Below are 13,265 nucleotides of genomic sequence, written 5' to 3'. Positions count from 1 at the left end.
GATACCAATGAATGTCAGGGAAATGATTTAAGACAGGGTTGTTATGGAAAGCCATAGGATGACAGCAATAATCACTGCAAGACTAAATAACTATTTAGTAAAGATGTTTTATATAAAAGGCATGTAGAAAAATTTACAATATTCACACGTTAATGCAACCTATAAAAATTTGCTACATATGTCATTCAGCATAAAGTGAGATGAAAAGTGTGAGTCAGGACACAGCACAAACAGAACCTGCTGTATTTCTCCATTCTTCTTCAACAGTGTCCTGTCTGATATCCCTTGATAATCTACCCCCAAGATAATATCTGGCAAACTTGCCTTCAGATCACTAAGAAAATTACTATTTGGTGTGACTCCTGTTGCAATACGCTCTGCATGCAGAGAGCAAACCTGATAACAGGGGTCAGTCCTGCGCTGAAATCACCAAGCCCGGTCCATTTGCAAGGAGAAGCTACAGAAGTCATTTCTCCAAGGTAACAGACATACAGGTGTGTAGGGAATGGCTCTGTTCTCCAGCCTTTTCTGGTAGGGAGACAATTTCTGAATTAAATACTGAAATCATAAAGAAAACTGTAGAAATGTTTTCTGTTCTCTGTCAAAACAGATGATCTCAGAAGGAGGCAAAAACCAAAGTGTTCCAGTAAATGGTGAAGAATTTCACATATTTGATTGCCACTGAAAACAGTGTGTGACACTGTTAAACAGCAGGCAGAAGTTAAAACTCATTATTTTCAGCTTACACTGGTGTGTTTCTTTGCCCTAACCTGCCAAACGAAGGGTATTCCTGAAATTCTTCTCTTGCTGCTCCAACACAGGGATTTAAGTGAGCCAACACACCTGCCTGTCTGAATGGCCAGATAAATCGAGGGGCTTGTGTCTATTAATCCCCTCTTGTTGGCTGGCAGGAAGATGAACGATGCCTGTTTACTGGTGAGGCCCATGTGCAGGGGCTGCCCAGTGATTTAATTACCACAACATGCAGGTGAATGGGAGGGTTCCCACGGCAACCCCAGTGTATTCAAAAAAATAGACAGCCAGACTTTCTCCTGCCATCACTCTGTTGATGTAAAGGAACACTTGCAGAACTCTCTTCCTTTCCCTCCAATATTTTTTTTTCACCTTCCCCACTGTTTTCTCTGAATCTGGGCAAAATGAATTCATGGTCCAATTTGCTATTCCTCCACTGACAATGCTACAAATGTGCTGATTTACACTACCTGACTTTTGCTGTGCATTGAGCCCATACAGTCTGAAGTTTCAAATCCTTTTAATACAAAATAGTTGTTTTCATAGAGTTAAAAAATATACTGTTCATTTAAAAAAAAAAAAGTATTTTGCAAAAAAAAATTATGACAATTTTCTGCCCATTCCTAAAAATAAAATAAAATAATTACAGCATTACCTAAATAAGCAGCACTTTTATAAGTACAGATAGTTGTGCCTGTTTTCCTTAAAATGTTAGTCACTGGGGTGTGTTATTCTACATTACATCCTACCAGACACAGACCAGTACAAATAAACATGGAAGAATCTTGTCATGCCTAACTTGCTGCAAATTTCTCACAGAATTCAGTATTTACAGAAACCCACCTTTTTTTTTTTTTCTGGATCCAGCTCTTGCTGCCAATAAGTGTAACAGCAACTGCATTACTGAACTTATTGGGAGCCTGGTGAGATGTCTGCAGCACAGTAATTAAGTAAATAGGCACTGTTATAAAATGTTGATCAAAACACAGATTGATTTCAAAAGCTCTTCAGTGCCATTCCAGCAGCTGTTCTTATGTACAATATCCCAAACAAGACAAATGTGTTTACTCAAGATCCTGGAGAATGCTTAAGCACATACTTAATTTCAAGCATGTGGATACCCTGATGTAGTCAAGACTGTTCGTGTGCTTAAAATTAATTAGGTGCTTAAGTGCTTTGTTAAGACGAGATGAAGACGTGCAGCTTCTGCAAAACTCCTGTTCAAAAAACTTCTGAAGAAATTCCACGGGCACTTGGGGAACAGGATGTACAAAAGCTCCTCACAGGAGCTGACATATTCAAGAGAGGGTCCCAATGGAGACCACAAATAAAATTTGATATCCAGTCTGAGCCTTGAGTAACCAGACCTGGAGCATTCGCCATCCCTCGTGCCACAGCTGAGCCAGCCTGGAGCATCTCTGCTGCTGGTGAGCACTCACCTGCCCGGGGTTCTGGCCAAAGGTATGGCCTGAGGGGTGTGAATCCCTCACACATCCCCAGCCTGGCTGCCTGTACCTGCACAGAGCACTGCCACCCACAGCCAGCTGCTGCTGCTCTTCCTGGCTGCTGGGACAGAACTCGGCACGGTCGGACCTCGCGGTGAGTGAGCTGAGAAAGGGGAGTCTGCTCTTGTTGGTATCGATACAGCTTTTGCTTGTTATCCCCTACTTTATAGGAATTTAGGCTGTCCCTGACTAGAAAAACTGGGCCATTTGGGATCATGATTTTCATGTTCTAACCAATCATAAAGGCTCCAAAAAAACTTGCTTCTTTGTCCATGTCAACTATGTCACTGTTGCTGACAGAGACAAAAATTCTGTCCTCTCTCTTCAGCTGAAACACACCACCTTGATAGATGGAATAAAGTCCATATTCCGCCTTTTTAGACCAGCAGCTTGTCCTTGCACTTTTCATCAGCAAAATGGGCTCAGGGTAATTAGTCAGTTTGTAAACATACTGGACAAGCTGTTTGGGGTTCCTGATTTGTCCCAACAAATCTGAGTCCTCGTTCTCGTTTTCACGGAATCGGAAGTAAATTTGTGAGTAGATGTAATAAAAGCCCGTCTGGGGTATCACTAACTCGCCGTTTCTCAGCTCCACATTGTAAAGGAAGGAGTGGCCTTTTCTTGATGATTCCCAGTTGTTTATTTTGTGTCCAATCCCTCTTCTGGGCAAGGGATTTACTTGAAAAGAAAAAAAAAAAGAGAGAAATGTTAACTTCAAAACCACGAGGTGAAGCTGGGCATCTGCTAGCTGAGGAGCCTCGTTTTTAATAATGCAGTAAGGAAACCTGCTCTTCCCAGCCATTCTTTAGGTCCATTCTCACAACAATTTGATGGTCCATAAGTAAGCTTTATGTGGGAATTAACAGGAACTGCCTTTATTTTTAATATTTGTGCTCCCAAGTAAGAGAAAAAAAATCGTGCTTTTACTTAGTAGCAAAATAAAAATATCCATTAGTGTCTGATACCCTCTGAAGCTGCAGAAACCCAAGCAAGCCCTTCATTAACATGGTCCAAATGTGAAGTCTCTCCTGTCTGTCCCACATTTCTAATAGGTCTGTCACCATAGCAGCTGGGACTCGCACAACCGACAGAAGGAAATGAAAGGAAAGAGGAAAACTTAACACTAGGAAGAAGGACATTTACATTCTTTTTTCCCCCTAATGAAGGTTCCAAAAGAAGAGTTAGGGAGGTACCCAGAGGAAATGGGCTTTCTCTCTTTTTGGTGAGAATTAGCGGAAAAAACCCAATGCGTGGGACAAGATGATTTGTTTCCTGCTACTAACCCGATATAAGTATTAAAAAGTGTTTGTAAGCATGAGGCTAGCAACGAGAGTCATTTCTGTGGTCTTTAACTGTTGTTAGAGGTGTTCCTTACTGCGTGAGGACAGGGCACTCCTCCTGCTGCTGCTGCTGCCCGTCAGATGCGCCGCGATCCTGCGGGTGGGACCGCGCGGCGTCTGCCCCTCCGTGTGTGGCAGTGTCAGAGTCCTTTCAACTAAAGGAAGGGGAGAAAAGAAACCCCACATCAGAAGGAAGAACATTAGAAGGCACATCTGTTCCACCTGACTTGATTTTAAGGAATAGGTATGTCATTTTTTAATTGACCGAATCATGGACTGATGGCTAATTATTGGCTAATAAGGCTCAAATTCCACTTTCACTGTTGCTCTTGAGATGTCTTTATGTGCCTCTTTGTTCTCCTTTTTCTCCTCCCTCTGCCTTCAAGTTGTCAACAGACAAAATAACCCACAGTACTCAATTTTATGGTTAAATACTCCTAATCTTCCCCGTGAATTTCCACTTGGAGATTCTAATGCTTTTTCCCAGCATCTTTAGTGTGAGCTTCAGCAGAGCTATTCCTTAACTCACCTCTGCAGCTTTGTGCTGCATGTTCCAGGAGCTGGGATACTGGGAGGGCTTTTTAAATGTCCCCCATAACACACGGGACTGAGATCTACAGGCTGAGTCCTCTGCATCCACCTTGCATAATTCCCTTGCTGTAACCACCTGACTGTATTTCTGCCTCCTGAAAATTCACCTTCTAGTAATAAGTAATCATTTTTTGATGCCTTGATGCCACTACAAGATCTTAGTCAATTTTCTGCACTTTTAAAAAATCAAGTCATTACACATCAAGTGCCACTAGCGGCTCCTTTTTACCACAGATAATAAAATTATTATAATACCGTTGATTGCAGATATGTTTTCCTCATAGCTTCTTGACATCATCTGCCAACAAACACAGAGAAAATGAATTAGCTTGTCAGCTGGGGCTGACAGGTGCAGGAAGAAGACACACCTTTTTTTACTCATGAATAAAGGGGATTCTGGATTTGATCAACAAGCAAATAGAAAAAAACCCCACCTATTAGTTTGTTGTAATAAAGAATTTCTATGTTTACATCCTTTAGATAATGAAAGACATGAGAAAACATTTTCAAGAGCTCAGGCATAAATCTGTTGAAAAATCTGACCTTCATGCTTCTCTCAAATAAGGGAAGTGTCCAAGCACCAGCTTCCATTTGCAGAATACTTGCTAGTGTGAACTACAGGGTCTTAGATCTGAGAAATTAAATTAATTTTTTTATATACCTCTACCTACCTAAGTTCTTAAACCAGCATATTTTACTTTGTGCATTCCCCTTCTTCATAACTGTTTGCTGACTGCTGAAACAAACCAGTCTGGTATGGACAGTGGTACAGCTGCAGCAAGCATGGTGATGATTTACCTGGCTGGCTAGTAAGGCCTGAATTGCCATTTACTGACGGGTTTTGTCCTGTCACGTTTCTATTTATCCATCTATCCTATTAGCAAGAGTAGTATTAGTTACATTATTGTAATTGTAACTTACTCTGGCACCCAGGCTACCTCCTCCTACGCAATCAGGGAGCTAGTAGATAGATTAGATGTGTAAACATCCACCAACCAAAACAATGCTTTCTCTATGCAGAAGTTCAGGGGCTTCACTGGAAGAGCTTCCACCAAAGGAGCTGAGATCTCTGAACACAAATGAAGAATCTGTTTTGGACTGCAAGATCTGTTTCTGCCAGGAAATTTCAGCCAGAAGAGAACTTTTATGGATGAGCTTGTTTATGTGCTGGAGATGGGGTTTTGAAAGCCATTCCAGAAGATTTTAGCCTCTGTGATTTTTCAGCCAGACTGACTTTGTTCTCTGTAGCCAAAACTATGTGTATTGTGTGTAAGTCACGCAGGAGGTGCTCTCTGGAAGGTGCTGTGCCTGATGCTGTGGGCTCACTTGCTCTTTCCTCCACCACTACATCACCCAGCTCATGACTGGACCATTCCTTAGGCACCTTTGTACCTCTCCCTGTGTTACATTTAATCTCATTTCCTCTTCCCAGTGTCCCTGTATTTCCAAAGAGGCAGTGACAGCTCTGATAGCACCGTGATCTGTACGGTCAGGTAGAAACCCTTTACCCTGAGGTACTTCAGACAAGCCAACCCATCACTGGAATTTGCTTAGTAAAAGCTGATTGTTTTTGTTTTATTATTTCCTGAATGCAGTGAAACCACTTTTATGGGCTGTTGTTTTGTTTTGTTGGTTTTTTTTTTGCTTCAGTGCAAGCACTCTGCAGCTGGAGCTGTGGCCTGACAATTGCTTTCCAATAAAACAATCCGAGCCTCCTTTATTCTGCTATTAGGATTCTTTCAGCTGTAACATCCCCAAGCACTCTGTTCCCAAATACCTTTTTAATTAACTTTCCCAGGTGCCACTTTACTTGCCAGCAGGGATCAGCTTCTCTGTCTTCGCTTTCGATGAGATCCAAGTTTTGGATGGAATTTCCGATCTCCTCCCCGGTGAGACAAGCGATGCCGCTCTTGGAGTACGAGTCCTGGAGCTGCAGGAGAGGGGAAAGCCAGGATTTTTCACCCATGATGTGTCTGCAGCTGTGGTATATCACTATATTCACTGTGCTAAGGGACACTTCTCTAAAGCATTTCCTACTATGGTGCAAGTAGGGCTATATGAACATCATGAAGATTTCATCCATCCTGATCTGACATATTTCAATATGAGGGCATACCTCACATGCAAAACTATGCTTGCGTTGTCTCCATGGGTATAAATTTGGTATCAATTTAATAGGTTTTGTGAAAATTCAATACCCAAATCCCTCATGTTGTAAATTCTTTAGTTCCTCTAGTTCTGCATTGAAAACACTTCTTTTACAGAAGGGTTTGGTTTTTTTTGTTTGTTTGGGTTTTTAAAATAAATTACTGAAACCAAATACTAGAACTTAAAAGTATTTTTTATGCTGCCTTTTCAGCCAATTCCATTTGTAATCCAGAATTTTGCTGTTATATATCCATTCCATATCCTCCCCATATCCAGTTTGGAGTCTCTCCTAATAGCATTTGTCATAATAGTCCAGACAACTGAAATGACATTTGAGCCCAAATAAAATTATAATGCTAGATGTTTTTGACATGAAAATATCAAATATCTATCTGTATCCTCTAGTCATAGAGAAAACACTTTTTTTTTTTTTTTCTGCTAAAGAGAAATGAGCTTGAAGAGATTGGCAAAACTCCTTTTGGCTCCAAGGCAATCTGACTGGGAGAGTTTTCCTAGAGGAAAGCTCTGTCCAAGCTCCCTGCGGATGCGACTCCAGCTGGCGCTGTTGGTTAATGTGGGAGCAGAGAACCTGTGACCAGCCCCTGTTTGCTTTGAGCTGGGCTCCTGCTGCATCAGCTACAGACTGGTCAGGTTTGTGGAGCCAGCAAAGCACTGCGGGAACTCCACTAAACATGCAAAGCATTCAGATGGAATTCTGGTAGTAGCATTTAAATTTCACTTTTTTGTTGTGTTAAAGAAGCTTGGTTTGATTTGCTAAGCAGATGCATTTTTTTCTACAAGTACCAGTTTTTAGCTGTCCTTGAGACTGGTGTATTGAAAGCAAGAAATGGATTTCCTGGCTTTTAGAAAACAAAGGCGTCTAGGAAGAGATTTCCTGCTCCAGGGGGAGGAGATTTCACCTCCTTCAAGTCCCGCCTTCAGTTTGCAGCAGCAGATTCCACTGAACTTCAGCTAGTACTTGAAATTATGTTGTGTTTTGTAGGCAGCAGAAGGAAAAGGGGCCCCCATTATGAGTGTTTGTGAGGGTTTCTGTGTCTTTGCCAAGGAGTACAGTGATATTTTTACATCAAGTTTCAAGAACTCAAAGTGATTAATATTATGTGCTCATTGAGGTAAAACTACAGCTCTGACAGATTTAACTAAACAATGAGCTTCTATAACAAAGTAGTTTGACGAGTTTAAGAAAAAAAGCCAAACGTAGGCAAGTTGTGAGGTTACTGTTTATTCTCTTGCAGACCTGTCAGAGCTCAGCTCCCAGCTTTGCCCTCCCACCTGTGCCTCTGCCTCCACCTTACCTGCTCACTTTTCCCCAAAACAGCTTTACTCTCCTGGCACTGGAACCATGTTTTGTATGCAGTTTGAGATCCTCAGGGAATGCAACCTTGCAGCAGCACATTACAGTACTGAAGGATTGGAATTTCTCTTGTAAGATTTACTCAAATGAGGTTTATCTGAAGCACTGAACCCTTTGAGGACACAAGTCCTGCAGGAATCTTATCTTGTAAAGCCTCTCTCTTATGTTAGGAGTGGTTACTGGACTGTTTTTGAAAGAGAAGGAAGCCTGAGAATGTTGTCCTTGCAGCCCCGTATCCTGAAGCATAAGAATTTTATTGTCTCAGTACTTCCTCTTAAAGCAAAACAGTTAAACAAATGTCATACTCCTGGTCCTAATCAGTCCTACTACAGCTGTAGTGGAAAAACCCTGCTGGTTACCAGCATACTTTTTGTAAAGACAGAAATGCCTGCAGTCCACAGTAATTTGGTGAAGGCGTAGAAATGCAGGTATTGGGAACATCAAAGGGAAGAAAAACGTGCAGACAAAAATCATGGTGTATCTACAGAGATTTATTCCACATGCACCATGTGGATGTGGAGTAGCAGGCTGTGTCTAGATGAGGTTTTTCCTGTTGGTTGTGCACCAAATGGCACATGCAGGAATATGTGGTTAATGTACCCCCTCCAGAGCCAGCAACCTCCATTTGTAGCCCAGCATGACTTAAATTTGGACAGATTTATCCCTTCACACCAAAGGCAGGCTTGTTATTCTTCAGAAACTGTGAGTTGTATTTTGGGCAAGTCCCTGAGATGTGGTTGTGTCCCAGGTGTACATATTTGAATAGAAGGAAGGAAAAGATAAGTGTGGTTACTAAGCACTTAGATTGGCAAGTTTGTTAGCAAGGGACTCTGAACTGTGTGCATGGAGAAATGAGGATGCCTTTATATATTTTTCTTTATTAGCAATCACGTAACCTGATTTCATAAAGTCAGCACATTTCTGTGATTCCCCCATTTGACTGCCACAGCTATAAATTCAGCAGGAAAATCTGTTTTATACATTTTGAAAGTACAAGCATTGGCTCCTGTTGCAGAACACTGCACACCCTTTCCCTCACAGAGAACTCTGACATCTCAGAAGACTTCACCTATTAAATCCAACGTGGAATAAATGCATATATAGCACAATATGCATATATACATTATTAATAATAATGTGATTAATTATGCATTGCTGAGTGCATATATACAACAGTAATTTACATTTATGCAATACTTTCTGAAGTTGTAGATGTACAGAACGCTTACCTGCAGGTAGGTTTACCTTTGTGCCAGGAGGAGCAACATACAGGCACAACTTACAGCAGGACAGTAAATTTGGGATAAGACACTCAGGGAAACCCTGAGCAACAAGGAGTCCATGAAAAGCAGGGCCACACACATGGGACTACCACTTAAACGCAACTTTCTTGGAGTGTAAATGATCTTTTGCAAGAAGAGGGAAGAGTTAAGCAGCAGCTGGCAGGCCTGAAGGGTGGCTGCAAGGAGACCAAAGCTTCTAGACTATACAATGAGTATTAAACAAGTTATTCTGGGGAATTCAGCAGTGTTTGCTGTCTGGTGCAGTTCCTTTAGGATTAGTCACAGTCTTAAAACCATGCATTGTCCTACAGGACGCATCTAAAAGGCACTTGAGCTTTCCTCAGTCCTTCTCCACGGCGCCTGGACTGCCCAGCTGACAGAGCCTGTTCCACCCAGCCCTCCCGGCGCTCCCGCACCGCCAAAGTGATGAGACGGCGAATCTGCGCTCTGATGGGAAACACATTTCCTGCAGAAGCGCTCAACTTTGTTTATGCGGAGTCAGACACTTGGTGGCTGCCCTGGCTCGGAGCTCCGCTCCCCGCGCCCACCCAGGGCCCGGCCGTGCCGCAGACAAAGGGGAGCGCGGCTCTTTGTCCGGGGAGCGGGGGCTCAGCCCGGCCCGCGGGTGCTGCTCGCATCGCCCCCGCCCACCGAGCCCGCGGCCCCCGGCTCGGTCCGTCCGAACGGGCAGCGCGGGGTCCCCCCCGCCGCCGAGCCCCCGCACAGACCTGTCTGAGCTCGCTGGTGAAGTACAGGAAGGTGACGGCCACGCACACGGACTGCAGGAGCACGGCGGCCACCAGCACGGCCCCGCAGGTCAGCGCGGGGCTGGGGCCGCCCGCCGGCAGCATGGTGGGGCTGGCTGGGGCGGCAGGGCCGGCCTGGGGGCTCCGGGGGCTCTCGGCCGCTGTCCCGCAGCGAATGCAGCCCCCGGCCAACGCAGCCCCCGGCAGCCGCCGCGCTCAGCCCGCCCCGCCGGGGGATGGAGCGGGCGGGGCGGGGCGGGGTGGGACGGGCCCTCCCCTCCCTCCTCTCTCTGCCTTGCCTCCCTCCCCTGCCCGGTTTCCCTCCGTTCCCTCACTGGTTTCCTGCCCTGGTTTCTCTCCCTTCCCGGGCTTTTCTCCCGGGTGCCGCCGCTTTCTCCGCCTCCCCGAAGTGCGGGATCATTGCTGAGATGTGCGGTCACAGCTCAGCGCTGCTGGAGTTTTTCCAAGCAAACTCTCTGAGAGGTCGCCACCAGAGAGAATGGTGAAAGCTGGTTTTCTTAAGACATTAAGACTCTGGTTATGTGCACAGAAGGCCTGGAGTTTCCTGAATTCAAGCTGTGTTACAGAATCACAGATTGGTTTGGGTTGGAAGGGATCTTAAAGTTCAGCTCGTCCAACCCCCTGCCATGGGCAGGGACACCTTCCACTATCCCAGGGTGCTCCAAGCGCTGTCCAACCTGGCCTTGGACACTCCCTGGGATGGGGCATCCACAGATTTCAGGGCAACCTGTGCCAGTTTTTCACCACCCTAAGTGTAAAAACCGTTTCATTGTAAATAACTTCTTTCTTATGCCTAATCTTAATCGATGCTCCTTCAGTTTAAAACCATTACCCCTTGTTCTATCAAAACAGGCCCTGCTGAAAAGTCTGTCCCCATAATTTTTATAAGCCACCTTCAAGAACTGAAAGGTTGAGTTACTGCCTCCCTGGAGTCTTCTCTAGTTGAACAAACCTAATTCTCTCTGCCTTTCTTCATAGGAGGTGCTCCTATGAAGCATCATCTGATGCCCTCTGAGCATCATCTGGATTCACTCCAGTAGGTCCATGTCCATCCTGGTCTGTCCTATCTGTGTCCTATCCTCTGCAGCTTCTCCTGTAGAGCTCGTACACCTCAGAAGGGTGCCTGTGAGCCCATAACCTGTGCCATGAGCTCCTTCCCAGTGCTACCAGTGCTTCTACTCCCTGGTCATGACATAATTACTGCCACAGTACATGGACGTCAGGTACGTTTTGAGTTTGCTTTATCTGAAGGCACTTTGGGGTTTGTTTGGTGAGTTTTCAAACCTCTAAGGCTCCTTCTTGCAAGCTTTTCTCCAAGCTGTTCCACCCAGGTAGTTTTCCAAAGGCATGTCCATGCTTTAGGGTGTGTCCGTTGACTTTCCCTGGGGTCTTGACACCTTCACCACACACATATGGGTTATAAGCCAATCCATAATTATCTGCTGATACTTTTAAATCAGCAGAGGTAGCACCTCTGCCGACTATGCAGCCATGGAAAACTGGGATTTCAAATCTAAGTGCAGACATTTGAGTCAGATCACTTTCCTGCTGTTGGCTACAGGGTAGGATGAAATTTTGGCTCCTGCTCAGCATTTGCTACCTGAGTTCCAGGAAGCAGGTGGGAGTTCTCAGTATAATTACAGGGAAAAATTAAGATCAGGATCTCTTCATCTCTCCTGACTATTGAGATCATCTTTAGAAGGCATAACTACATTGTATTCAACCATTTAGAGGAAAATTAATTGTTTTTTCTTCCATCATAATGTAGCAAAATAATCCCCGAGTCCCTGTTCAACGTGGCAGCAGGCAGTTTATTTGTCTGGCTCTTTGAGACATTCAATCTGCGTGCCAGAACAGTTCAGATCTGTGTGATTCCAACACATATGTCAGATGGAGGATAACATCGTCTCAAAAGTGAGCTCATGGTCCCCTCCTATGACTTCTCAGGAAAGTCAGTGTGACATTTTGGGCTCCTTCTGCTTTGTTTACCATGGTTCATAAATTCCTAAGAAATAAATTTCATTTGAGAGAGTCATGTGACAAATCAGTTAAAAGGTGGGGAACTGACTTGGATGAAGACTCCTGCCTGCTGACGGGAGTTTTTGTGGCTATTCATTCTAGTTGTTTAGGGAGGTCATATCTCATATGAGGGAGTTTCCTTTCAAAAAGAATAGAAACAAAAGTGAAAGAGAACCAGGGCGCTACAGAGCACTCTTGTTCACAATTAGGAGTTGGTTTGAATTCTGTGTTTTTCCAGCCTCTTCATAGATTTCTCCTCACCCTACAACTTTTAACAGAACTATTTTGTAGGTTTTGTAGATTTTTTCAAGACCCATATACTCAGTTTGTTGCCCTCTACCAGGCATGGCCTGTGTCCCCCAACCCATAATTTTAAATCCTCCATAGGTATTCCTTATGTTTCTGATTTAATACTTGTTTAATTAGTGCCAGTCTTGCAAGACAAAATTAACCAAGTGTGGTTTGAAAAGAGCAATGGGAAAAACACACTCAAATCCATCTCTTCAAAAAATTGTGAGTTCAGTAACTTTCTGAAGATTTAAGATCTGCAAATTTCATTACAAATTTCATTACACAATGTTTATGAGTTTACACACTGACATAGGATATTCCAAAATATCCTATGATATTGATATTCCCATTGAAACTCCATCAATAGGATTGGAGTATCCTATTGATACTCCAATCATTTCCAGCATTGAATGCACTTGAAAGTCTTTGCTACTTTCAATGCTCACTTTCCTGCAATCAATTTTTGTCTCTAATAAGTGTAAGTTTATACAGAAAATAATTTGGTTTAAAGGCTCCAAGAGTGGAAAATGAGTGTTTTAATGAAATTTTGCCGCAGTAAAGCTGGGGCAGTGACACCAGTGGGAAGGGAATGGTGTTAGCATTCTTTTAAACAGATCCAAGTCATGTGTTTGTGTAGTGCTAGACCAGGGCAGCTCCCCAGTAAAACCTCTGATTCTTCCTGGCTCCTTCATCCTATTAAAGCTTACTCAGCGAGCTGTTTAATTAGAGATAAACCTTAATCTGTCCTGTGGACTTAGGAGGCGTCGCTTGGCATGTCAAGGAAACACCAGGCAGAGGACCTGCCACGCTTGTCCCCCAGCAGTGTGACTGGTAGGAATCTATAATGGCTCTGAAAATGGGCAAAAATGAAGGAAGAGTGACTTGAAAAAGTCCTTCCGTTCCCGTTGCTCACTGATGGCAGTGATGGGGGTGATGAAGGTGTTTTCAGAGGAGGACAGAGGCTCCCAGCCGTGCTGTCACCGCTGCTGCCGCTCCCTGCCAGCCCCAGCACCACAGGGCTCTGCTCGTTTTCCAAGGCGGACAAAGCAGAGCTGATTTCTGCTACGGAGCAGGTACTGACTTTGATTTCTCAGCTGGGCAGCAAAGGGGGTCGTGTTTTTCATCACAGCATGTAGCTGCAGAGAGGGAATGAAGCCGTCCCTCCTTCCCCCCCAGCAGACACCTGAATGCAG

The 13,265-nt window shown here is 44.1% G+C and overlaps 1 protein-coding gene across 1 annotated transcript; it reads right to left on the bottom strand.

The window, feature by feature from the left end:
• Positions 1–91: 91 nt before the first annotated feature.
• TNFSF10 (TNF superfamily member 10) lies at positions 92–9,977 on the bottom strand. The gene is made up of 5 exons (XM_069024046.1): positions 9,724–9,977; positions 5,967–6,119; positions 4,445–4,487; positions 3,634–3,753; positions 92–2,936 (listed from the first exon to the last, which is right to left on the bottom strand). The coding sequence occupies exons 1-5, from the start codon at positions 9,844–9,846 to the stop codon at positions 2,488–2,490; spliced, it is 888 nt and encodes a 295-aa protein (XP_068880147.1). The 5' UTR covers positions 9,847–9,977; the 3' UTR covers positions 92–2,487.
• Between the last annotated feature and the right edge of the window lie 3,288 nt (positions 9,978–13,265).

This window comes from Aphelocoma coerulescens, chromosome 9 (assembly GCF_041296385.1).
Source record: "Aphelocoma coerulescens isolate FSJ_1873_10779 chromosome 9, UR_Acoe_1.0, whole genome shotgun sequence".
Taxonomy (NCBI): Eukaryota; Metazoa; Chordata; class Aves; order Passeriformes; family Corvidae; genus Aphelocoma; species Aphelocoma coerulescens.
Note: the sequence above shows the minus strand (reverse complement) of the source record. Positions and strands in the feature narration are given on the sequence as shown.